At 33.6% G+C, this 27,994-nt stretch overlaps 1 protein-coding gene across 1 annotated transcript; it reads left to right on the top strand.

Moving 5' to 3' along the window:
• Nucleotides 1-347: 347 nt before the first annotated feature.
• On the top strand, nt 348-22,903 carry LOC133175643 (uncharacterized). The gene is made up of 8 exons (XM_061310757.1): nt 348-416; nt 4,786-4,992; nt 6,656-6,980; nt 8,881-9,017; nt 14,077-14,221; nt 14,310-14,482; nt 16,759-16,974; nt 17,253-22,903. Exons 2-8 carry the CDS (start codon nt 4,798-4,800, stop codon nt 21,135-21,137), a joined length of 5,076 nt encoding a protein of 1,691 aa, XP_061166741.1. The 5' UTR covers nt 348-416; nt 4,786-4,797; the 3' UTR covers nt 21,138-22,903.
• Nucleotides 22,904-27,994: the final 5,091 nt, after the last annotated feature.

The following is a 27,994-nucleotide window of genomic DNA, read 5'->3' as shown; positions in this document are numbered from 1 at the left end:
TTTTTTTGTTCTCTTTTGAAAAAAAAGCACATTCTAAAAGATAATGGAATTCGTCTCCTAAATTGTTAGAGGAACAAAGATCCCAAATTCGGTGTACAAATGTATGATCCACCACTGTAAATATAAAGAGTTGTCGTTCTTTGCACATTTGTAGTGTCGAAAAATTGAAGACATAATCTTATTATTTATTTTTAAAAAATACACATAAAGAGAATTACATAGTATTCTATAAACGCAATTCCTTAAAAAAAAAAAAATATTTTACTACATTTTAAAAGATAAATGGCACACATTAAAAAACAGCGCCATCTATGCCTCAGGAATCTTCCCGGATTTGGAGAACAATACAGAAGCGTTCCGAGAGTTAGATTTGGTGTGAACGAGAAGTCTTGCCCAATGGGTTGGAAAACATAAGAGTGAGTATATTTTATAGTGAAGAACAGTGGCTAAAACCTATCATTGCATATGGGGATTTTTTATTTCCATGTTTAGCGCTTTGATTTGCAAAATATTAACATCTACCCATATATCAAGGGGAGTAACTCTAAATTTTTACATCGGCAACTTGGTGTCCATTAACAATTGCATCAATTTTGGCCATATTTAAGTAATTTGATTGACAACTCATGTTTTCAGTTTATAGTTTAACTTAAAAACTTGTCCGATTTTAGGCTTTGAGTGATTTTTGAGATATATATGTTTTATGAAGTATAAGACTACCCCGGGCACCTGTCACTGCTGACTGCATTAAAATACAATTATATACAGAAGCAGACAACTCCCTAAATTTAAGTAGTCAAGAAAACTAAAAATTTCATTTCTTTGGTTCTTGGAATTATGGTTCATGGTCATGAACCAAATAAAAAAAACCTTCATTGTCAGGGTATCCAACCTACATGAAGAAGACCAAATGATTGTTTTAAACAAGAATAGATATGGGTTACCCCATATCCAAGATATTCGACTTTTAATTTATTCGAATTTTCATTGTGTTCAGATGATTTCTAATAAAAAAACAAGTATTTACTGACAAAACGTCAGAGATACTCGAGCTGTAGAAAGTCAACTATAAAAGTGCCATATACATAAATATCCTAAAATGACATAATATTTAGGCTACTGAGTTTCAACATCTTTTGTTGAATAAAATATGCATATAGTAGGAAACAAACTGCGTGTACATATATAACGTTACTTGCATGTAGTGACTTTATCACAAAGTTGCACATGCATAAAAATAGTTTTAATTTCACATAGAACATAAACTAAATATAATTAATCGTATAATTTTAAAAATGTATTTAACGCCTCACTCATTTTCAGGAATATTTAATCCAAATAGCATGTTACAGGCCTATAGCAACGTTTTCAAAGTGAAGGGGGGGGGGGGACTCCCAAAAAATCCCGCGTACTATGGGCCTGTGCTACATGTGTACCATCTAACTTTCCAATGATAGAATCTTCTGTAAAAAGAAAAATCAAAACAAGTCCAAGCCGTTATGGATTATCAAAGATAGCCCATTTTTATAAATAGCAAAACTATAGATCTATCAAGGATAGATTTTAATTTATTTTTTGATTTTGTGCTATTAAAAAGTACTATCACTCAAAGTATAGGCAGATGTTAAAGATGGTCCAACCTGTCACCTTTTAGAGTAATCAATGAACTCGTCCAGTGATGCATTGACGGCCGTTGTCAAACGCAAAGGAAAGCGCGAGATCGGTTGTGGCTATGGAGCATCACTGAATATTCCTCCACCATATACTGATTTTGAATATACAGACGTTTTGAAGATAAACTTCATTTTTGTTTCTAGAAATGTTTTTATTTACAAAAATAGTACATTTTCGTGTTAGATCGATGACCATAACTCAGCCCCTCTAGCCCAGTCTAGGGCTTCACCTGGAGTAAAAAACCTGCACTTGTTATGAAACTGGTGTATAGTTCTAAACTTCTTTATGTCCGTAGCAAGTACTGATACCCAGTCTACTGATCTAAGCGTCACTAGGGAACGGTGCACACACCTGTTCTTGCAAGACCAAATAGCCTAGGTCTACACACGTGCGAAGATCTTTCCGAGCTCGGAAAATCACGTTGCTTTGCCGAGAAGTGTTTAACCATAATAACCATTCCGTTATTTAAAAAAAGAGAGAAAAAACACACACACAGTTAATGATTAACATTCTAACTCAAAAGAAAATATACGGCAATTAACGAACAGTAATCATGACAGTAATATAATTGGTGAAAAGATTTATCATTATCAATCGAAGTGTGACCTATATATTTTCGTGAAAAAGACTGAGGAGGCAGCGAGCGTAGGAATATGAAAACTTTTTATTTGCTTTTCTGGGGAAAAAGTGATTTTCTTAAAATCTTTTAACGTTAATTTTGTTTTCTTTAACGTATTAAATATACTTGATTATTCTTAATATTTGTTGTAATGTTTTATCTACTGATCATGAATGGAACTATTTTCTTTGGAGCAATTGTGTGAAGAGTACCTGACTTTAGTAATATATCTTGAATAGATAATATGCACTGATCGAATATATTAAAAATACAAAATTTTATTTAGGAGCATTTAATTACAGCCTTAAAGGAATTAGGAAGTAATTGTAGGGATCAATGTATATTTTTGTGTAGTTTATTTTTTTCTGTCATTATCATATTGTGTGTCCAATTTTAGTGCAATTACTTTCCGAAATTGTAAGAGATGTTTGATTGATATGTGTCTTTTAGATCACTGTTAGATGGTTTGAGGTGCATTGGAAAGAGTGGTCAGAGAGAAAAACTTTAATAAAAAAATAGAATAATAAATCATACATTATAACACATACATTATAACAACCAAAATGAGTCCTTAGATGCACTTGATATTTGAAGATAATCCAGAGCCTAATAAAACAATATTGATAAATTGGCACCTTAGCCATACCTGTGAGTAAATGACTCTCTGGAAGTCAAACCCATGTGATGTTTGCTTTCACTGAATGCAATTCTTTTATGTCATACAGCCTTCAATGTAGAAGACATATATTCATTTATATTTTTCTAAGATATTCACAATTCTAAGGAATTGAAAAGAGAAACTGTTGGCATTCCTTTTAAAGGAAGTGATCGGAAAGTGTAATATTCAGATGTCAAGCTTGTGGCCTATGTAATGGCACAGAATGTATAGAACAGTCAATAAAAGTTTACCTAATAAATGAATGAACCAATGTACAGGGTGTTTCATAATATATGTTACATTTTGAATCTTCAATTTCACAAACACAAGAAAAAGATACAGACAAGTGTTTTTATCAACTTGATGCATGTATCTATATGATTCATTATGTACAATTACCAACTTAAATATTACACATTGGACAAAATCTCAAACATTAATGAAAATTAGTGAAATTTCTAAATTACGTTATTTATGTTACGTTGAATTTCACAACGTCAAACGCCCACATTACATGTTCTAAATGATCTCCACTATTTCAACTACAAATGAAAGTTGCTTCTCGAAATTTGTATAACCTTGTCACACATTTTTGCTTAGACAATCCTCATTTGATGGATAATTTTTCTTTTGAGCTCATTCAGTTTCTAGTCTAGGATTGTAGACCATGTTCCTAGAGAACCTTACAGAAAAGGGCACAAAGATTGAGATTGGCGAATGCAGAGATCAAACTTTTTTCTTGGGGCTTTGCATTATTGAAAATTTGTACGCTGATAACTTCATGTCATATTTCAAAGTTCAATATATGCTGGAAATGCTGATACATGTATTGCCATGATCAATTTCTGAAAACATTTATCTGACACTTTTCTCAGGAATTTGCTAAACTATCTAAGTCTCCACTCCACCATTTAAATCTTCGGTTATTGAATTCCTCAGGCTTTCTGGAGTACCGTGTCATTAATCGCATCTTACCCTTGTCCCTGTCCTTTATCCTTGTTACTAGCCTTCTGATAAGCATCCTAAAAAGCTTCCATTCCTTTGGAATATTTCCTCCAACTTCTGAATGAATATTGGCGACATATATTGCAAAAAAAAAAAAAAAAAAAACAGCTTTGCAATTCAGTAATATGTTGATAAGTCCATTTCAAAAAAAATTCAAATATGACATCGGCGTTTATGTCACAAAAAATCATTGTGATGCCATGATTTCCTTGACTTCTTCGCATGGAATAAAAATGCAGGATTTGATGTTTAAAATGATATATAGCTTGTAATAGAATTATGATAGGTAAGAAAAATAATTAGATTTTAAAATGTAACATATATTATGAAACACCCTGTGTGAGTTTGACTTACTTAAAACAGCAATAAGAAATGATCAAACTTCACTCTAAATGGAAATGGAATACTTCCTTTTTGAGAGTTAATGAAATTCTTGCACATACAAAGAAAAGTTTATTCACCATGTGACTATATAAACATTTGTTTCTCAAAGTAAATGAATTAAATAGAAAAGCTTCTAAGTACTTAACATTTTATGATAGATTTGCATGAAGCAGTTGGTGCATAGTAAACAAAAGTAGTCTGTCATGTTGTGTGCTCAAATGGTTACACTTGCCATATATATATAGATCTACCTCACATGGAATCAACAGTGATCCGCTAAAGCTGATCACAAAGATGAGAACATAATGAAATTTTATTACCTTGCCTTTTTGACAATAAAATATTGAAGATTTTGTACATTTTTTTTTTAACCTTTAGTGGGATTTTTCAATGCAAAAGAATTTTATTCATGTTATTATTTAAGGGACTTAACTACACATTACAGAAACTAGGCATCATGTCAGAACACCCTTGCCATAATCTCAGCAATACAGAGAAACAGATCTTTACATGTCGCCATTGCATGGCCAAGTTCTATGACCCTATTCAAAGATGGCGTCATAGTAAGAGCTGCAAAAAAGAAGCTCCACCAAAAAGCAAAGATGTATCGCCATCACCAAATGGTACAAGCAAAAGGGAATACCCTGCAGAGGTAAATATGAAATTTCATTTTGTAAGTATATATGCATGCAAACATTGCTATGTAGTTGTTCGATTCATGCCATGCCCCTAAACATTTTTTTTTTTTACTTTCAGAATTATATTTTAATCTGTAAAATATTTGTCTTCAGAACTACAAGGTTACAAATTATCAAATTAAACATACACCATACAAGGATCCCCATGTATCATGTGTATCAAATATTTTGACTCATTTAAATTAAGGGTCCTAAGGTAGGGCCATGCCATAAAATGGGTCTAGCAAGTAGATGTAAAATTTAATATTCTTTTTCCAGAAACTCAGGCTACAAATTGTCAAACTGCACAAAAATTATAATTATGTTCTGAATTTTTTCGAATCTATTTTAGTGAAGTTTAGGGACGGGAGGAGTCATTGTCTACTTAACTGTAATATAAAAGATTTTTTAATCATCCAGAGATTAGGACTACAAATTTGAATGATCCCAATGCAGTGTAAATTCAGATTTCCACAGACCTTCAAAATTTTGACCAAGGGCCTTTGATATTGTGCTCAAGTTTTACAAAAAAGTAGATTAAAAGCAGAAACAGGTGACTTTAAAGGCCCATGGAAAGATGGTTTGTTAGTATATGAACATGTAGTAGATTCAGTCATATAAGATGTTTTGTAAGTGTAATTATTCCCGATTACTGTGCAGCTTTATTTTCTTGTTCTTCAACTTTTGCTAATTTCTCAGTAAAAAGGACCCCAAACTGTAATTGTCAAATTTTGTTTTATTTTAAAATTAAAATTAAAATTTTATCATGTTTATATCAAATTCAAAAATAATTTTAAAAAATATTTTTCATGTTTGATGCCATTGAAGCTTTTCAGGCTATTGATTTTTATTTAGAATGTATATTTTTCATTGTGTATACTGTGTACATTAGGGCTCGACATTAATGCTTGTCCGCTTCTCCGGTACCAGTGAAAAAAAATTACGGACAAGTGAATATTGTTGGGCACTTGTCCGATTGGACAAGTGCATTTTAATGTAAAGTAGTCTCTAAATAATTAAAAAAAAAAAAGACTGTTGAAAGTTAATTGGTAGTTTCAAGACGGAAGCTGTACATAAAAACGGTACTTCGATCCCAATAGGGATCGCTATTAATTGAGTTCACATTCGATCGGGATCGAAGTTCACTAATTGCATACTACTGAAAAGACATGGAACTTACGAACTTGACGAAGTTTGGTTCACTTGTGGACATTTATGTTGTTGTCAGACCAGAAAGACCAGATAAAATTTCCTTTTATGTGTTTGTTGTATTCATCAATAACATCTCGAATCAATCAAGCACATGTCATGTGTAATAGACTTAATTTTAGTTTTCCAGTTGACAGTATTAGATATTTATTGAAAATTTTTCGGACAAGTGAAATTGAAGTTCGGACAAGTAAATGTCTTGGTCACTTGTCCGAATGGACAAGTAGGAAAAAAAGTTAATGTCGAGCCCTGTACATATAAAATGATTTACTAAAACTAAAATCACAAGTTCAATGAAGAGCAAACACAGGTTTTTTTGGAAATTGTAAATAAACCTGATTGAAATCAAAGCTATAAACAGTATAAATCAAAGAATGTTAATAATAGTATTTTCAGTAGTTACAATTTTCAAACTCTTGTCATTTAAAGCATGCAGCAAAAGCCGGGACAAGCAAAAAACGACAGAAGAAAGAAAACCCTCTCAACTGTCTCATTTGTAAATCTGTCTTCAACACCCTTGAAGAGATGAAAGAGCATGTCAAACAGCCATGTAACAAGCCATTTGTTCCAAAATCCCAGTCACTGGGACAACCCAATCCAGATTTAGAGAATTTTGAACATCAACTTCAACAGCTACGGGATGCAAAGGGGGATGATATTGCCACCAATCAAATTGAGTCGTTGCTGAAAGCAGCTCAAACTTTGCACAAGCAGCAACAGGAGCAACAAAGGCAGCAAGCACAGCAGCTACAGAGTCAGTATATATTCATTTATCAAGAATTACAGTTAAACTTCAGTATCTCATACACCAATTTCTTGAATACCATGGATATGTTGAAGTGATTTGGAAGTCCCAACCACTTCTTCGAGTATTTTACCCTTGATATACTCTCAGATATCTTGAAGTTTTTTATTGGTCCCATCAAGTTTGAGATAATGGGGTTTGACTGTTTGGAATGTATAACTGTCCATCCCTTTGTTTTTCTGTCTGTCTAGAAAAAAATATTCTCGAAGTTTTATGGTTGTGCAACCTTGCATATTTGTACTTCAGTTTGCATGGATATATCAGTCATTCTACAAAAACATGACCAATTAAGAATTTTTCATGATGCTTGCAAATTTACCGTTGTAATATCTTAATTATAAATCTAAAGGTCGATTTCAGCTCTAAGACTTAAAATACACACATGGTTTTGTAAATATTCACCGATATTTATGCAGTTAAAGTTTTGATATGAACATAATGTAATGTTGAAAAACATATTCCACTGCAAATCTTAATGTCACTTCATTTATATACAAATTTCAAGATGAAATTTTCAGCCGTAAAATCGTTTCGAATAGAGTGCAATGAATGTAAAAAAATGTCTTTTATCCTATATAAAAAGAAATCAAACCACTTCTCGCAAAGAAATGTATAGATCTCCTTTCATGCGAATTTATAAGCATGTCGCTTAAAATCGATTAACTTCCGTAATGATTTTGTTTTAAATTTCACGCATAGAATGCAGATTTCAAAAAGAACTGAAACTTATCTGAAAGTGACCACGGAACCTTATATCATCGATTCTAGTTGCGAGTCAGCAATTTTACACGTTTACATTTTCGACATAATAAAATGAATTAAACAAAAACAGTTGTCTCTCTTAAAAAATTAACTTCCGTAACGGTAATTCAGGAAAGTTTTTGCATTTAAGGTATAAAATTTTTGATCATTTTGGGAGCGAAATGCTTCATACTTTTGTTTAATACCCTAAACCAAACTTTGATTTTAACTATTGTAGAGAATTTTAACTTTAATTGCTGGGAATTAACTTCCGTAACGATTAACTTCCGTAACGATATTTTTCCCGAAAATTTAATTTAAATTCGGATTCATGCGAGACTTCATGAATCATACTTAAGTGTTCTTTACTGAACATCAGAAACGAAAAATTGGTCAAATTCAGCTTTGTTTAAAAATAATAAGGCTTGATCAAGCATTAACTTCCGTAACATTACCTTAAAATCAATGGTATCTTGAAATTGTTGTAAAAAGTTAACGGTATCAAATTTGTGGACAATTCTTTGTTTTCAAGTTCACTGATAGGTCCTTTAGAGAATTATGATGTTCATTTTGCTATTTGAAACAATTATTTTTTTTCATGTTTTTACTCTGAATTGGTCCATTTATCGTAGAATGACTGATATAGGTATGAGGACTGTTATGCAGACACAATGATTTATGGGATATTTATTGTGTATGTATGAACATTGATGAAGATTGACATATGTTTCATTGAATTTTTTTATCTTATATTCATAAATATGCAAAAAATCTGGTGCATTTGCTAAATTTTGAAAATATACAATAAAATGAATTTTAATCTGGGCCATTAGGGTCATAATATGCACAGAGCAACCACTTGAAATTTCTTGACATTAGGTGGCATGACAACCTGATTTCAAACCTGTTGTCCTTTTCATATGTTTTTTTAAATATCTTTCATTTGAACAGACTCTTCATGTTCTTTTTAAGATATCTAGGGATTTAAGATATCAAGGTTGAAATACATTTGAGAAAAAGTGGTTGGGACTTCCCAACTCACTTCAACATATCCCTGGTATTTGAGATATTAGTGTTTGTGATACCGAATTTCAACTGTATTTTGTAGATGTTGAAACCGAGGTGATACCAGATGGAGGTAATCCAGATTGGTTGTATAACCAGGGTGAACCAGTGTTGTGTAGTATGGAAGAATATGGAGGACCTGGATTTCCTAATTACTCCTCCATAGATGGATCAGATGGGGTAAGTATATTTACATTGGCATGAGAGGTCTATGTTAATGAAAAAGAGGGGGGTTACCAAAATAAATATAAATAATATATAAAAAAATATATATAAAATTGTATCTTTACTTACCTCTGATGTACACTCAACAAAAAAAGTTAAGGGCCAAGTAGAGAAATTTATTTTATGCAAGATATTTCGTAAATCTAGTGGAAACAAATGATACATTAAACGTTAAACAATAATAAATTTCCAATAATGAACAACTGAACAACATGCAGTTGGAAAAACAAGGAGAATATCCAACAACACAAGATTTCAAAAGGAAAACCAAACAGGGCTTTGAGGGTTTTAATGCATGAACAGTCCAAACTTTCTTTTCAGTATCTTGTGTGACCACCTCTAGCCCTTATCACTTCCCTGCATCGATTTGGAAAACTGTTAATTAAATTCCGGAAGTTATCCTGGGGAATTCTTGACCATTCCTCAACAAGAGCAATTTCAAGTTCACGGAGCGTGTTAGGCTGGTTTTGCCTTTCTAAAATTTGTTTCTGGAGCATGTCCCATGTATGCTCTATTGGATTAAGGTCAGGCGATTTTGCTGGCCAATCCATTCTCTCGATTGTTTCCTCTTCCAAATAATGGTTGACCACTCTCGCACGGTGGGGCCTGGCATTGTCATCCATCAAAATGAAATTATCACCGATAGCGCCAGCGTAAGGTCTTACAATAGGTGCAAGGATCTCATCCCTGTAACGGACACCGGTGAGAGATCCATTCCTTATGACATAGAGGTCTGTGGAACCGTCGTAACTTATACCTGCCCAAACCATGACTGACCCACAACCAAACCGGTCACGTTCAGCAACGCAACAGTCCCTGAATCGCTCGTTTTTCTTCCTCCACACACGCCTACGGCCATCATTGAAATCTAGACAAAATCTGGATTCATCAGTCCATAACACTCCTTGGATATGATGATGGTCCCAGTTGACATGGTCTTGAGCAAACTGGAGGTGACGGTTGCGATGCTCCACGGTCAAAGGTGGGCGCACTGCAGGTCTTCTGGCACGCAATCCCGCATCATGAAGTCTGTTTCGTAAGGTTTGTGCGGAGATCCGTATACCTGTTGCTACTGTCAGCTCTCTGTTGAGTGCAACTGCTGATGACATTCGATTTCTCTTGGCAAGTAGTGCTATTTGTCTATCTTGTCTGACAGTTGTACTTTTTGGGCGACCACTTTTAGGTCTCCGTTTGACGCTATTAGTCTGTTCATATCGTTCCAACAAACGTCCGATTACAGAATGACTTACACCCAGTTGCGCACCAACTTGACGTTGTGAGCATCCAGCTTCTAGCATTCCAATGGCCCTTGCGGCTTCCTCTACTGTCAGATGTCTTCTTTGAGGCATGATAACTTACTAAAGGGCAAAAAGCAAGTAATATTAGACAAATAGTCGAATCTTGTTCCTTTTGAAGTTTGCCAGTGTGTATACAAGACAACCAATATCACAGGAATGTGGATAATGCCAAACTTTCAATAACCGAAAATCCCGAGAAAAGAGCACAATTCAAGAGTGTGTTTGAATAACAATTCATGAACATGTATGGAAACCCAGATAAGGCAAAAGATACAACATAATATAGTCACAGTTTTTAAAATTTTTAAAAAAATTAAGTGGCCCTTAACTTTTTTTGTTGAGTATATTTGCATGAAGTATACATTCAAGCTTAATATACAAATTAGATGAAGTCAAACAGTGCATTATTTTGATTTATTTTTAGCTCACCTGAGTCAAAGGCTGGGGGGGGGGGGGGTAAAGGACTTAAGTGGGCCACAACAGGAAGTCTAAGTTATACATGTGAATATATAGGAAATATTCTTAAAATCTTCTCAAGAACAGCAAAGCCATGATAAATACATATTTATATGGAGGCATCCTCAGGTAATGTAGATTCCAGTTTGTTCAAATCATGACCCAGGGGTAGGGTGAGGCCACAACAGATCAAAGTTATACATAGGAGTATATAGGAAATATCTTTAAATGTCTTTAAAAATCTTGTTCTCAAGAACAGCAAAGCTATGATTACTCATATTAATACAGAAGCATCCTCAGGTAGTTTAGATTTAAGTTTGTTCAAATCATATCCCCTGGGAGTAGGGTGGGGACACAATAGAAGATCAAATATTTACATAGAAATATATAAGAAAAAAATCTTTAAAAATCTTCTAAAGACATGATTAGTCAGAGAAATATGGAGGCATCCTCAGTTAGTGTAGGTTCAACTTTACTTCCAAATGACCTCCCCCAGCTTTAGGCAGTAGTTTGGGACCAGTTACTGTAAACGTGGTTATTTTGACGAGTTGAAAAATTGACGATTTTTTGTTTACGAAAATTGACGAGTGTTAATTTTGACGAAATATTTAATCAAGAGTTATGTATATCTTTGATTTCACAAGATTAAAACAAAAATGAATACAAAGAACTCCTTAAAAAAAAAAAGTTTCAAAACTAGTACTCAGAGTAAGTTCGCCAGAAGCTAGAGGACCAAACACTTGATGGAAACATTGGCTCAGTTTACTTGAGAACGTCACTCTACGATTAAGCCGTAGATCTGTGCGAGTTCACGATGTTATAATAAGCATGCAAGGACCGCGACTTCCTCGGGAACTCATTTACAAGCGTTCTCATCAATAAAATTTAATTTTGCTTGTAAAAACCATCTACAGTGTATAAGATTTGATTGAATTAATTGCTCTTTGTACTAGTCTTTGTTTTCATTATACGAGACCGATTGCCTGAGGTGACAAAGTAGGTCAAACACGGCGTGATAATTACGCAAAGTTAGAATGTTGTGACCATGGGTAATAATAGTATATGACATACTCAACGGTTTTTAAAACTGTGATTATATGTTTTCATAACTATTTACAAAAAAATAAACAGTAACCTTGATCTAGTTTTAATGGGGGAAGCCGAGAAAATTAAGCGATAAAGTTGTACAACGGTCAATATGTCTGGTGTGACGCTATATATATGATATGAAGTTTGACGAGTGGAAATTTTGACGAGGAAAGAAAAATCGTCAATATAGTCAAAATTAGCACATCGTCAAAATTTCCACGTTTACAGTATGTGGATTGATTGTAAAGTAATATCACAACTGCTATAAAATATTTAGTAATCGAATGTTATCAACAAAATTTTATATACTTATATCTCTATTTATTTTGAGAAAAACTTTTGCCTTAGAATTTCATTTAGATATATGCAGTACTTTTTCAAATATTAAAATAAATACAAGGTTGGGTCTCGTCTATTGCCACACGTATGGCAAGGATGTTATCAATGTCGTTATGGTGTTTCTCTTCGGCACTCATTTTCTGTTCGTCTGCATAAAAGATCTACGCAAGAAGAATGAATTTAAAAATAACATTTAAACAAAGTTCATATAATTTTGATACAACAACTCAAAACAAGACGATTTATAGCAAAATTGCAGTTAAATTATTAAAAAGAACCATGTGAGATGTTTAATCAGATATGTGGATGAACTGAAAATAAGTGTGGAAAGGGATGCACACTACCACTGATGAATCTTGCTTTGAATGTTTCTGAACTACATTTTCCATATGAGTGAAGAGTGAATAGGTTAAAGCTGAAGGCTCAAGTGAGCTTTTCTGATAAAAAATTGTCTGTTGTATGTCACTGAAGGTATCATTATCATCATTGTAAACTTTTCACATTAATTTGCAGCCAAGATAGGGAATGAAAGTTTTGCACAGGAATATATATGAAAAAATCTGTAAAAATCTTCTGATGAAGAACAGCAGAGCCACCTTAATATAGTGGAGAAATTATGGCCTTCGGGTGATACCCCATTTGGGGATCAAAATTTTATATATGTAAACATCCTCAGTTAGTGCAGATTGAAGTTTGTTCTAATCATGGCCCGTGGGGATAGGAAATAGCCACAAACCATGACCTTGGGAATTAGGTTGGGCTAAAATAAGGGATCAGATATTCATTTGGAATATCAAGAGGGAAAAAAACTTAAGAGTACATACATATTTAAGGCCCTTGGTTTTTAGAAAGGAGTATGCATTTTACATTCGAATATATAGGATTTTTTTTCTCCATATTTGAGAGTAGCAGGATGACACCAAATCACATTGATATGTAAACATTCCTATTACATTTCCTATATCATGTTTCAACTTTGTTAGAATTATGGACACATGACTTTGGTAGGTTAAAATTGGGGATACAATTTTATATAATACATGTACATGTATATTGAGGAGAACAATAAAAAATCTTTTTGTAGTACAGGCTTCAGGGCCATGAAACTAAGATGAGCTTACTTTTGATCTCAGTCTCACTTTTACCAATGCAAAGGAATTAATAGTGGAAAAGTGAGACTGAGATCAAAAGTGAGCTCGTCTGAGTTTTATGGCCCCGGGACCAGAATTTCAAGGCCATGTTTGTCACATTGATATTCAGAATCCCCGCTTATTGTGGATTCAAGTTTGATGAAGCCATAACCTATTGAGGCTAGGATGGTTTTGTTTGTTTCTTTCTTGTTGAACGTCCCTCTCGAGAATTTTTCACTCATATGGAGACACCACCACTTGCTGGTGGAGAGCTGCAAATTTTAACCTATACTCGGCACTCAGGGCCATTGAGCAGTGAGGGATCTTTTTCATGGAGTCATATTGTGGTGACAAAATTTTTCACTGGATTGTAGAGGGGAAAAAACTCTTCTGAAGAACATCAGAGTGAAGGTTACTCAGGTGGATGTTGTTATACATTTTATAAACTATGTGTGCAGATGTCAAATACGGGATCAATAAACAAAGCAACTTTTGATTACATGATAGGCCAATAAGAGCTTAATATTTAAACTTATAAAAAGCAAAGAGACAAACATGGATCTTGACTGCAATTTGTATAGTGATGATTACAGCATATTAATTTACCTCTTTTCCTTTTTTTAGAGGACATAGAAAAAAATATTCTTCCATGGTATTATGTTGATAAAAATTTATTGTAAATTTACTCTATTTATGTAACAGATGCATGTGGTACGAGTTGAGCAGGTATCCTCAACTCCCCCCATTGACGAGGATCGTAGTCTCCATACACCTCCCATAAGCCTCACAACAGAGGAGTATCACCAACTACCTTCTCAGGAAATCACCTTGACCTCGTCTGGGCAAGGTCAGACTTAATTCAGACTATTATATCTTCCCTCCCTTCATTTTCCCAAATATTTTCATATCATGTAAGAATTAATTTATTTTAACAGAAGCATTTGTAAACCATGCTCCAACGACACTTTGTGGACCAGTTAACGTCAACACTGAGAAAGGCCACCTGCAAGCTTCATTTGAAATTTGCAAAAACAATACACAGGGATGCTCATCCAATGACGAGTACATCCTTTCAACTGTTGGAATAGTTGAAAACTTGCAGCCACAGGTATGCAGAATGCAATTTATCAAATTATCTGTTTGTTAAGAACAATTCAGGCTTTGAAGACCATTGAAGTTTGCAGTGAAGAAGCTTGCTGCAGCAATTAAAATGTAAATTAATTTTTGTTTTATAAAAATGAAATCCTGAGTTATGTCTTAGTCCAAAGGGTGGAAATGAGAAAAGAAATATATTTCTATATATACAGATATAGAATTAAAACGTTTGAATTTTTTTGCCAATTTTCTAACTCATAGATGAACTTTCAATTGTGAATATGAACAAAATGCATGTTTGACATGCAAAATTAATTTTATCCTTTTGTGTTTTCATTAAAAACATCCATGTATTTCCCCAACAGTATTCAAATATCAAGTAACCTCTGAAAGGGGCCTGGACACAGTTGCATTGTTTACAATTTTAAATGTCTATTCTTATTCAAAAAATCACCTAGGTTTAATGATTTGAACTTACATGAATATTCTAAGAATTCAGTGACAAAGACTTTCTCCATAACATCAGGTCAAACTCCTGTGTTTGTAAACAGACCATGAGCTCTTTCATTGTGTTTATGTTTTACTGGGTGTGTTCAATTTGTTTAGTTTGCACACATCACTGAGCACGGACTGACAATACTGGTGAGCTGGTTTTGCTTTCTCGCATTTCTACTCTGAACTTTCTGGATTATAGTTTTCATATTTTTCATTGATACACAACAAAATTTCTTCTTTTAAGTGTTATGGATAAAATCTACTTTGTGAGATGCAAGGATATATGTCAATCAAGCTTGTCCCAAAAAATTTAGTTTTAATAATTTCCAGATAAAAGAATTTACTTAACACACTTCTAATATATTTCTTTGTGAAATGCTCTAGTAACATATAAGTCATCATATTATTTAGAAAATTTTAGAAAATGTGAACTTCAAATCTGTGTCCAAGCCCCTTTACACATGTACGATTTTTAGGTCACCTGAGTTTACTCAGGTTACTTATTGCTATCTTTTTTTGTCCGTTGGTGCGCATTGTCCATCTTGCGTTAACATTTGAACATTTTCAGCTTTTTCTCTGGAACCATGGAACCAATTTCAAATTTGGCATATAGCATCTGTGGGCGAGAGGGAGTAAAAATTGTGAAATTCATGACCCTTACCCTCTTGGTGCCTGAGGAGTGGGGCTAAAACCATCAAAATTAATGCAATCTTTAAAAATCTTCTTCTTTACTCCTGGACATCAAGCAGGCAAACTGTTTGCATGATTGTTATAAGCATTGAGCCCTCTACATGTACCTAAATTGTGAAATTCATAGCCCCAGGTTCAGGGGTTCTGCTGCTAGGGCAGAGCTCTGTTGAATATATAGTAAAAATGCATTATTTCTGTAAAAATCTTCTTCTCTTATCCAGGGCAAACAAACTGAATGCATAGTTATGATGAGTAAGGGTGCCTCTTCGTACTTAGTGAATTTCATGGTCCCTGGATCAGGGGTTCTGGTGTTAGGACGGGGCTTTAATGATTACTAGTAAAAATGCAATAAATCTTTGACAATCTTCTCCTTTTCTCCTGGGTATTAAGCCAATGAACTAAGAGTATAGTTATGATGAGTAAGGGTGCCTCTTCCAAAATTGTGAATTTTATGGTCCCTGGGTCAGAGTTCTGGTGTTAGAGCAGGGCTCTAATGATTACATAGTGAAAATGCATTAATTCTTTGATAATCTACTTCTCAGTTCCAGGGTATTCAGCAAACAAACTGAATGCATAGTTATGATGAGTAAGGGTGCCTTCTCCAAAATTGAGAATTTCTTGACCCCAGGGTCAGGAGTTCGGGTGTTAGGGCAGGGCTCTAATGATTACATAGTAAAAATGCAATAATTCTTTGAAAATCTTTTCTCCTGGGTTCTAAACCAATGAACTAAGAGTATAGTTATGATGAGTAAGGGTGCCTCTTCCAAAATTGTGAATTTTATGGCCCCTGGGTCAGGGTTCTGGTGTTAGGGCAGGGCTCTAATGATTACATTGTGAAAATGCAATAATTCTTTGATAATCCTCTGCTCTGCTTCTGGGTATTAAGTAAGCAAACTAAATGTAAAGTTTTGATAAGCAAGTGTGCCTCTTTCGAAATTGTGAATTTCATGGCCTCTGGTTTAAAACGTGAACCCAATTTAATTGTTGCAAAGTTGTTACATGATACTCAGGTAACCTATAAGGCCCGTGGGCCTCTTGTTAATTTTCATGAATGAAAACAAATCTAAGATGTTTGAAAACTTTTATTAATTTTCATTGCAACAGACTATGGCCACTCAGGAAGAACTGAACACTACTAGTGTTAATCCTGTTGTTCTGCCTAGTGTTTTGCCAAGTGTTAATCCAGGTGTTATTCCTAGTGAAGTCAGGCTAGTGGGAAGTGATGGTGTGACAGTCACAGTGGTCCTTTCTTCTGACACATCCAGTGAGGTGGTGCAGAAAACAGGAAATCCAGTGGATGAGTTTGATCTCATTTCACAGGTATCTGTTAATACTCATTTTCTTGTAGAGTGACTGTACATATATTTGTATATGTATTTATAATTGTCTTTACTTTAGGTTTTAAATGATGTCTAAATATGAAAGGAAATAAGATATAGTGCATGACATATGATGTTTTACAATGTGTAATGAAAACATGAAGTAAAACTGCTATGTAATGGAATATGATGTCCATCAGCATGATTGTGATATTGTCGGACTCCTTGACATAACCAAATGAAATAAATCTGGTATAATTTCATTTTCTCTTTGAGTAGGTTATAGGTGAAGATTTGAATGAACAAAGGCCAGTTGACGAAAAATCCAGAAAAGATTCATGTAATTCAAAAATTGCTGACACAGCAACAAATTGTGATGCAAACAAAGCACCAAAGTTCAGTTTTTCTCCTGTTTCTAATTTTGTTGAGCTTAAAAACTCTGCAGAAAGTGAGCAAGCAGTTGCAAGTGAACAAGGCACCTTAACTGAAGAAAGAAAATATTCTAATACCTCTGAAAATTTGAAACACAGTGCTGATGTCAATGAACTAGCCACCATTAATAGTAATGGTGAAGATAAACTAAAATCAAAAGAATGTTTAAATTCCCAAAATGATGAACAAATTATTGGGTATCATTTAGAGCAATTAACTTCAGCAGCAGCAGTAAACAAATGTTTATCAAATGGCGAAAAAGAGTCAAAAAATGAAAATTCTTCTAACTTTCAAGAAATTGAAAAGAATCATGACTGTGAAAATCAAAAAGAAGTTCAAAATGAAAGAGATCATAAACTAGAATCTGATTCTCAAATCCCTTCAAAGGCAAAAAATTCTGAAACATATGTCAAGTCTGTATCTGAAGTGAAAGTGATCAAAAAGAAACCCAGAACTGAACGAATTCCAAAGTGTAGAGTTTGTGATAAGCAGTTCAAAACAACTGAGCTGCTTCGAAAACACAATAAAGTTCCATGCATGATAAGACTGACAAGGAATCTCACACAGAAAGTGTTGAGGCCAAAGAGACTAGAGAAACCAGTGCCTCTACAAACAAAGAAAAAGAAGAAACAGAAACCAGTCCCAAATAAGCCAAAAATGATCACACTTATTAACAGAAGGTTTTCAGATACCAGTCTAGATTTCAGAAAGGACAAAAAAGGAAAGTTGAAGACAAGAAGGAAATCTTTGTATGACTTTAACTTCTGCATAACAAGAAGTAGTGACTATAGAAATGCAAGTTTAGACGTTTTAGTACAGTATGACTCTCTAGATGAGAAAGAACAGCATTTCTTTCATTTAGGTCTTGTTGCAAAAGTTCATCTACCAACAGACTACAAGACTCCAAAGTCTCTTATCAAACATGTTTTGAAAGAAAATGGGTCTCGGGTATTACAGGATGTTGTAGAAGAAGAAGATGTGCATTCTCTAATAGATGAACCCCCAGTTTTGGAGAAAGTAGTTGATGCAGTGGGCAGAATACAGGAGGATATCTACATTTTGAGGGATGAAATCAACCATGATATAGAACCACCTGTTCTGATGACTGTAGAAGAGTTAAATAGAAGTTGTCCAAGTGTTGAAGAAGGTAGTTCACTGGCAGTCTTGGAATGCCCATCTTTAAGTAACTCGGATGATATTCACTTTAATAGCACCAAGGGGCCTATGAAGGATAATGTCAATAACACTAATGAACTTAATAAGGAGAATAATTTTGAGCGTGAAAATGTTTTAGTAAAATCACAACTGACTGAACAAAATTCAAAACCTTGCACCCCAAGCAAAGTTGAAAATTCATCTGAGAAATTTCCTACGACAGAAGTTGTGTCACCCCTAAAATCTCCAAACAAAACTCTTGGTGAAAGACATTTCTTAGATGCAATAGATGTATCAAGTGACACGTTTTCAGATGAATCAGAATTCACTAAAACCAAGCTAAAAGATGATGCCACAAAGCCTTCATATAGTGTGACAGTGGGATTGCAGACAGACATACCAACAGCAACAGATAAAATCATGTATCCAAGATCCTCTTTCATCCTGAAGTGCCTTAAGAGGTTGGAAAATAAGCACAAAAATGTTCCAAACCCTAAACCCTTGACTCAAAAACAGAATTCAGGAAGGAAAAATTTATTTGAAAGTCTGGAAAATGTTTCTAGAGATTCAAAAACTGTTTGCAAGTCTAATAACATTACTTATCACAAAGAAAACCAGAGCAAAAATTTAACACAATCTTGCAGTGAAAAAAGAGATACTTCTGACAATGCTGTAGAAGAAGTCATAGTGTATCCAAAACCAGTTGACCCCAAAAATTTAGAACATAACAAGCCAACTTTTACAATTCCTTCAAATGAAGAGATTTTAACATATGCAGATGACGATGTTGTAATTAGAAAACCACCCGAGCTAGATTCAGTTAGTCCAGAGAATGGGAGGGATCTTCTTCAGATCATTGCAAAGACTCTAGGGATCTTTCCATCAACAAAACCCAAACATCAAGAGAGTCATTTGAATGAAACGCCAAAGAGATGCAAGGAAAAGTGCCAAGAAGATGTAGCAGACCAGAAAGGTGGAATGCAGATAATTGTCATGAATAATACAGCTGAGTCTAATGAATATACCATGGGTATTGATGTCATAAATGTTCCCAAAAGCATCAATGATGAGCTGAAGGAAGCTGTATCAGAGTTAGAAAATAAAGTTGTCTTTGAAGATGATGGATCTCAAAGGCTTCATTTCTGTGATGATAGTGCAGCTTTGGTTGGAGGACACTCTGTACAGCAGGGAGTAGGAACAAGCCATAACGTACCAGGGGATATATCAATACCTGAAGAAGTTTATGAATTTCTTGAAGATTACAACACTATTCAACCCAGTGCTTCTAAAACTGATCAAATACCTACATTTGTAACCCAGGATAATACAGTCAATAACAGCATTCATCTGATACCTGGTCCTCAAGTTAAAGCCAGTGAAGTTGTGGATATACATTTCAGTTTTTGTTCTAGTGAGTCATTAGTTCCTCAACCAAATTCTCATGTTTTTTCTTTATCAAAGTCCAATGATGAGACTTCCACTATTCAAGCAAATCATATACAAAGTAACAAAGAGCAAGAAGTAACAAGTGCAGAAGTTTCCTCCATAAAAACAGGGGAATTGAGGAGTCAGCAATTAGAAAAACCATATTTGCAAAGTCATGGGGATTTACCAATGTATGCAATTCCAGTTGGGTTTGTTTCAGATGATAACCAGAACAAGAAAAAAATTAACATTCCCCAAAATGAGCATGCTGTTTCAACTTTCCTTTCTCCTAATCAGCATATTAATACTTGCAAAATGTCAAGCTCCACAACAGTATATGAAGAAGGAAGAATTCAGGTTCTTCAGACATCTAACCAAGAATATGTGATAGAAGAATCTCAGATGAAACCAGCATTTTCTGACTCTGATGTGTTTGTCATTGGAAAAGTTCCTGTTAATGATAAAGAGATTATGAGTTTACCCTCAGGTATTCCAGACACCAATCCAGATCCAGATCAACTCTGGAGCAGGATCTTGGAGGATTACAAGACAGAGTGTCTTCAGAACCAGAAAACAGAACAAAACAATTACCTTGGTTCTGGATCAATTTTCAATACCCCGAAACAGCACCATAGACCAAGGACTTTAAGTAACATAGAAATCAATACAAACCCATTCATTTCAAAACCAGAATTAACCAGAAGTTACAGCCATAGTGCTAATTCATCATTTTGTGATAGATCAAACCAGAAACTTCGTAACTGTGATAACCGTGATGAACTCCCTTCCATGACTTGCTCCTTCTCACCCACTAACAACAGTCATTCACTAAAACTGATATTCAGAAAGGAAAAATCACCACAAGAACAGCAAACTCCCACAAGTACAAATTATAGTGAACAAGTAAGTAGGGTTCCAGATCGAAATTTTCAAGAAAATGTCATTGAATCTAATGTGTCTTCAGCTTTGTCTGATCCATCCTCTACTAATGTGGAAGGCTCTGAGGAGGAGGGAGATTCCTTACCCTACATGATAGTGGACACAGGGGTAGAAATTTGTAGGAAGGCACTCGGTGCTGAGGAAGATGAAGACATGTCAGAAGATGAATGGGCTTTAGAAAAAGAAGCAGATTCACAGAATGCAGTGACTTAAGAATTTTCAGTAATATTAATAATATTTTAACTGGGTAATTATGGCAAGTCTTTCTTATAAATGTAATGTAGTTTTTTGTGTAATATTATGTTAAGTCCCTTTCAATACATTTTAGAACTTTTATTTCCTTTGCATATGAAAATTTAAATTTTCAAATGTTTAAGTATCGTTTATATATATTTTCCCTGTCTGTGATAATTCATAACATTTGTGTATATTTTAATGAAGAAAAATATCTGTCACATGAGAGCACTGTGGGAGAACAGTGTTGAAAGACTTACAGAGTTCACTGTTGATTTTTTTTTCTTTTTTCTTTTATGAACCATCACCAGTCTCTGTTTTTGACTACAATTTTAAGCTATATAAGTCTAAAATTATTGTACATAGACAACTATGTACTGTTGGAAGCAAACAAATGAAAAATACATGTTAATTTAAGAGCAGAGATTTAGACAAAACATACATTTTGATATTGTATGAAATCAGTGGTTTCGAACTATGTATATGTATTGAAGGTATATTTTCTTTAATGCCAGATTTCAATAACAGAGAAAGTTAATATTGTTCTCAGGTGTTTCAAATATCAACTAAAGCACATCTGTGCCAATGACACAATGACAAAAATATCAGGAAAAATCAGCCCTGGTTTAATGAAAACTGGTGAAGAACTTTATTGCTAAAACATATTTTGTAAGCCTTTAAACATAAAACCAATAAATGGATATGATTTCTGTGCATTATTTTGTACCATTTTCTCCAGATTTTTAAATTACTTTATAGGCAGTGAACTACTGTTCTCCCAAATGGATATTCTTTAGATACTGTTCTTGTACATCTAAGATTTAATTATTGCCTAGTAAAGATATTTCTACAGTTTTTATTTTGGCATCAAATCTTTTCAGAATAAAAATAAAACCTTAAAAATATCTCTTAATGTAGGTCTGTTTCTTGGAATTCATTGTGCTTGAAAACTTGTTTCCTAATCTTATGACACATAGTGATCATTTTTTGGGATTGCGAATTTCTTTACAAATATGTAAATCACTTTGAACAGTACTGGTAGTATTTCATTATAAATTAATGAAAATTACAGACACAAAAATGTACATATATGTATGTGGTAGATACAGGAATGCATAAATAATCCATCAAAGTGAAACTCTTTGAGATGAATGCCTGATTATAAAGAGCATGCAATATAAAATGTAACAAAACGAAACGTCTTTTCTTCGGTAAGAAAAAAGTTCTTTAAATAAAGGTGCATGAAATATCTTTCATTTCAAAGTTGGAGGGCTAAGTGAAAAGAAGAATAAAGTCTCTATATAAATGATTTAATATTGTACAGTATGTCAAAAAGTTGTCTGTTTCTAATTTTGTAAATAAGAATGATGAGAAATATTTTGCATATGAATTCTTCATTAAACACAATCATGTTATCTGGAACCAAACCTTTTTTCAGTTTACTGGTGTGTATTTTGGGCATTTACTATAAAACTTTGTTTATTTGATGTATACTCTTGAACTTTTATTATGATGTTCAAAAATCGGAATAATGCAAGTTAATTAACAACTAATGTGAATGTCAGCTGCCTTGTTCACATGTAATTGGGAACCACTCTGTATAGGAGTCTGTTTTTTGAATACTAGTTTTTGTTACTTTTTCTTTGTTACCATTATGATTGTGTAAAATTTCTTTTTTTCTTGCATTGAAAATTGTCATTTTATTTCTGAAATCATACTTTTAATATATAAATACTGAAATAACACACTTTTTCCTATTACAATTTAGGAAGTATATGAAGCCATTTATAGAATATTTTTGAAACATAAGAATTAAACTTAAACCTGAAGCATAACTTTTAAATAAAGGGCTTTCATATTTCACATGTACATTACCTGTGGCACGACCTCTCTAATTGGTTAATGAATTATTATTATTTTTTTAGTTAAATATATATTCATTTTTATAATATTATATACATGTAATATACACAGACAATACCCAGATAATATGACAATACACTTAATCAACTGATAATTAATTTCAATCTAAAATGATACGTTAATTAACATTGTTTAGTACACAGGGCGTATTACTCTTCCATCACATCAATTCAACTGTTTATACTACTATATTCAAAAAGGAATAAATTATTAATAATGCCACCAACATCTGTATAAAACCATATATATATATATATATATATATATATATATATATATATATATATATATATATATATATATATATATATATATATATATATATATGCACAATACACAGTAATAGATACATAAAACTCAGAAAGTGAAGAAAAATTTGGAAAAAAGGAAATTTTATGCATATATAATTGATTTTTTTTTTATATAACAATAGTAATGTAACCTACACATATACAAACATGACCCTTCTTACAGTGGGAATTTCTAATAAAAAAAAGAAAATGAGTCCATCACTCCCACTGTAACTAGTATCGAGGGCCAGGTCACCCTCCAATACGGGTCTTTTTATGTTATAGGCTCAAGAAGAACAATACTCCGAGTATTTTTAGAAAAAAGAGGAAGAAAAAACAAAACAAAAGGCAAAACAAATTTTCTGAATATATTTATAATTTTTTCACATGTATAATTTGTATCTTGCATTACATTTTACGGGAAAAAATGAACTTAACATTCATTTTAAAATTACTTTAAACACAAAGTTTCCAGTTACTATTGTGTGTGAAAAAAAATGACACAAGCGAATTAAAGTAATCTAAACAGTAACTAGTGTAGTAAGTGTGTCACAGATATTGGTTAATGAATTTGACCTACCTTTCAAAAAATGTAAAGCTATATATGTCGTATCTGAGCTAAAAAATAAAAATACGAGATAGAGTGTAGATAAACATGATATATGTTATTTACGTTCAAATTAAAATTTTTGACCGATTTTGAACTTTAATAATCCCATGTTTCCATAGTTAAATTGAATTTAAACTGTGTCTGTTAATTAAATTGGGAGTCAATAAATAAATCGATTATTGTTTTAAATTTCTATCATATTTGGAACGTGATGATTTGAATTGTGTAATTTACAGGAAAGCCCTATCTTTATATAAAGTAATAAAATAAATAGATATATCTCTTTAATTTTAGTTAGTCTGAACTTATCAAAAATACGACATATATGACTTTAACATTGGTGATAATTTTGAATGAGAAAAGCTAGGGCATTCATTTTTAGCTCACTTGAGCTGAAGGTTCAAGTGAGCTTTTCTGATCGAAATTTGTCCGTTGTCGTCGGCATTGTCGTTGTTGTAAACTTTTCACAATTTCATCTTCTTCTCCAAAACTACTGGGCCAATTTCAACCAAATTTGCCACAAAGCATCCTTGGTTAAAGAGGGTTCAACTTTGTTCAAATGAAGGGCCACGCCGTCCTCCAAGGGGAGATAATTAAGAATTGGTGATTTTTGGTGTCATCTTTTAAAAATCTTCTTCTCAAGAACCATTAGGCCAGAAAAGTTTAAACTTATGAGCAATCTTCATTACATAGTGTGGATTCAAATTTGTTCAAATCATGACCCCCGGATGTAGGGTGGGGCCACAATTGGGGATCAAAGTTTTATATAGGAATATATAGGAAAAATCTTTAAAAATCTTCTCAAAAACAACAAAGCCACAATTAGTCATATTGATATGGAATCATCCTCGGGTAGTGTAGATTAAAGTTTGTTCAAATCATGACCCCCGGGGGTAGGGTTGGACCACAATGGGTGATCAAAGTTTTACATAGGAATATATAGGAAAACTCTTTAAAAATCTTTTCACGAACAGGAAAGCCATAATTACATGTAGTCATATTGATATGAAAGCATCCCCAGGTATTGTAGATTCAAGTTTGTTCAAAGCATCCTCCAGTCGTAGGGTGGGACCATAATGGGGGATCAAAGTTTTACAAAAAACATATATAGGAAATATCTTTATATCTTTAAAAATCTTCTTCTCAAGAACAACAAAGCCATGATGAGTCATATTGATATGGAAGCATCCTCAGGTATTGTAGATTCAAGTTTGTTTCAACCATGACAGGCGATCAAAGCTTTACATATGAATATATAGGGGAAGAAATCTGCTGACCAAGAATAATAGGGCCATATTGGTTCAGGTGAGCGTTGTGGCCCATAGGCCTCTTTTGATTTCAACAGTATTGCCATGGTTACTAAAAAAGAAATTCCTTTAAAATCCTTTTAAAACGCTACTCATCCTACAGTTTTAGGCTGCTTAGACTCTTTACACAAGTAGACTACACTAATACACGTCTTTCTTTATCATAAGTACACACCAGTAGAGCTTGTCTCGTCAGAGACTTTTGGTTTACACGCGCATTACCTGTTACAAGAAAATATAAAAATCGGTTATTTTTACATGCATTCAAACACAATTGCGAACGTAAAATGTTCACCTATCCACAAACCAGAATAAGATGAAAATTGCATTTCTTTACTGTCATTGCTACCTTACGTTCTCAATAATTGTATTAAATCTTTCCTCTGTTCTGGAAACATATGATATGGCACAGATTTTAAATAATCAGGAATATCAGAAATAGAAGCTTCAGTTTTTGTAAAAATCAACGGTATAAATCGATAGTTGTTTCTGCCATTCTGCTGAAATTCTGCCCTTGCAATGTTATGAATGTAGACAATGCCTTGCTCTTGTTCTTTAATTTCAGCCATTGGACTGTTGTACTCGCCTGCTTTTAGCGCTACGCTATAATCAGGTGATATACAGAAGAGTATCCATTTAGCTTTCCTGTAGTTTATGTCTCTCCAACCATTAATATTCAGTTCTGCTTTTCTCAGCACAACATAACTACCACATTTCACAGAAAAAATTAAGAGAATCCCTCAGTTCTTCACACAATTTCCTAATTTCATGTTTGTGTCTCTTTCTTTTATCAGAAACTGTCAAACAAATAATGGGATTTCCTGTATCTGAAACAATAAAATAAAACATAATTAAAGTCCAATGTCCCTCTGATAAGAGTGATAACTTCCAAAAAAATTCGATCCCAAAATATTCGAAAATTCGTTTTAACAGGTGTCACTTTTTTAGCCATTTACTGGCAAATTCTTACATGGCAACCCTTTGGCAAAGACAAATGTTTTTAACATTGACTTGTTAGCTCACCTGAGCCGAAGGTTCAAGTGAGCTTTTTTGATCGAAGAGTGTCCGGCGTCTGTCTGTCTTACGTCGTCTGCTGTCTGTAAACTTTTCACATTTTCAACTTCTGATGAAGAACCACTGGGTCAATTTCAACCAAACTTAACACAAATCATTCTACAGTGAAGGGGATTTAAGTTTATTCACAGCAAGTGTCACACCCTTGAAAGGGGAGATAAATAAATTAAGGAAATTAGGTGGCATTTTTTAAAAATCTTCTCAAGAACCACTAAGCAAGAAAAGATGAAACTTATGTGAAAGCTTTATTACATACTCTAAATTGAAGTTTCTTCATATCATAACCACCGGGGATAGGGCGGTGCCACAAGTGGGGGTCGAAGTTTTACATAGGAATATAAAGAAAATGTCTTTAAAAATCTTCTTCTCGAGAACAGCAAAGCCATGATTAGTCAAATTATAACAGAAGTATCCTCAGGTAGTTTAGATTTAAGTTTGTTCCAATCATGACCCCTGGGAGTAGGGATGGGTCACAGCAATGGATCAAAGTTTTACATAGGAATATATATGTGTAATGGTTAAGGTGTTATGTCCATCTGATAAGAAAGATAACTTTTGAAGGATATTATTCCAAGCAATCCAATGAATTGTCTTGCCAGTGTTTACTAATGAGGATCAATATGTTGTCAATTACACAAATCAGAACTAGGTTACAAATATTGATTTCTATTTTCCAATGACAAAATTTTTATTAATTACTTATAATAGTTTACCTAAAACATTTATATTCAACTCCGTTAAACTGTTAAAATTGAGATATTTCTATCTCTCAAAATATAATTCTCTTAATTATTACAGGAATTTTAGATGCAGAATTTTTATAATCAATATTTTTTCTCTTAAAAAAATTTTGAAGAAAGATAACTTCTGTAGATGGAATGATAACTCTTGTAGATGGATACATTTTTAGCTCACCTGAGCCGAAGGCTCAAGTGAGCTTTTCTGATCACTTTTTGTCCGGCGTCCGTCTGTCTGTCTGTCCGTCTGTCTGTCTGTCTGTCTGTCTGTCTGTAAACTTTTAACATTTTTGACTTCTTCTCAAGAACCACTGGGCCAATTTCAACCAAACTTGCCACAAAGTATCCTTGGGTGAAGAGGATTCACATTTATTAAAATGAAGGGCCACACCCTTTTTCAAGGGGAGATAATAAAGAATTAGTGAAAAATTAATAGCATCTTTTAAAAATCTTCTTCTCAAGAACCACAGGGCCAGGAAAGATGAAACTCATGTGGAAGCATCCTTAGGTAGTGTAGATTCAAGTTTGTTCAAATCATGCACCCGGGGGTAGGGCGGGGCCACAATGGAGGATCAAAGTTTTACATAGAAATATATAGGAAAAACCTTAAAAAATCTTCTTCTCAAGAACAGCAAAGCCATAATGAGTCATATTAATATAGAAGCATCCTCAGGTAGTGTAGATTCAAGTTTGTTCAAATCATGACCCCCGGGGGTAGGGTGGGGCCACAATGGAGTATCAAAGTCTTAAATAGAAATATATAGGATAATATCTTGGAAGCATCCTCAGGTAGTGTACAAATGATGACCCCTGGGATAGGGAGGAGCCACAATGGGGGATCAAATTTTTACAAAGGAATATATGGGAAATTTTTTTGAACATCTTCTCAAGTACA

This window comes from Saccostrea echinata, unplaced genomic scaffold (genome assembly GCF_033153115.1).
Source record: "Saccostrea echinata isolate AGI-Se365-2 ecotype Australia unplaced genomic scaffold, CSIRO_AGI_Sech_v1 ptg000064l, whole genome shotgun sequence".
In the NCBI taxonomy this organism is placed as follows: Eukaryota; Metazoa; Mollusca; class Bivalvia; order Ostreida; family Ostreidae; genus Saccostrea; species Saccostrea echinata.
Note: the sequence above shows the minus strand (reverse complement) of the source record. Positions and strands in the feature narration are given on the sequence as shown.

Bases quoted from the DNA above. Each gene is read 5' to 3' on its own strand.
- LOC133175643 (XM_061310757.1), top strand. From the start codon at position 4,798: ATGTCAGAACACCCTTGCCATAATCTCAGCAATACAGAGAAACAGATC. The intron at 4,993-6,655 runs GTAAATATGAAA...TGTCATTTAAAG, and splicing joins AAAGGGAATACCCTGCAGAG to CATGCAGCAAAAGCCGGGAC. The intron at 6,981-8,880 runs GTCAGTATATAT...TGTATTTTGTAG, and splicing joins GCAAGCACAGCAGCTACAGA to ATGTTGAAACCGAGGTGATA.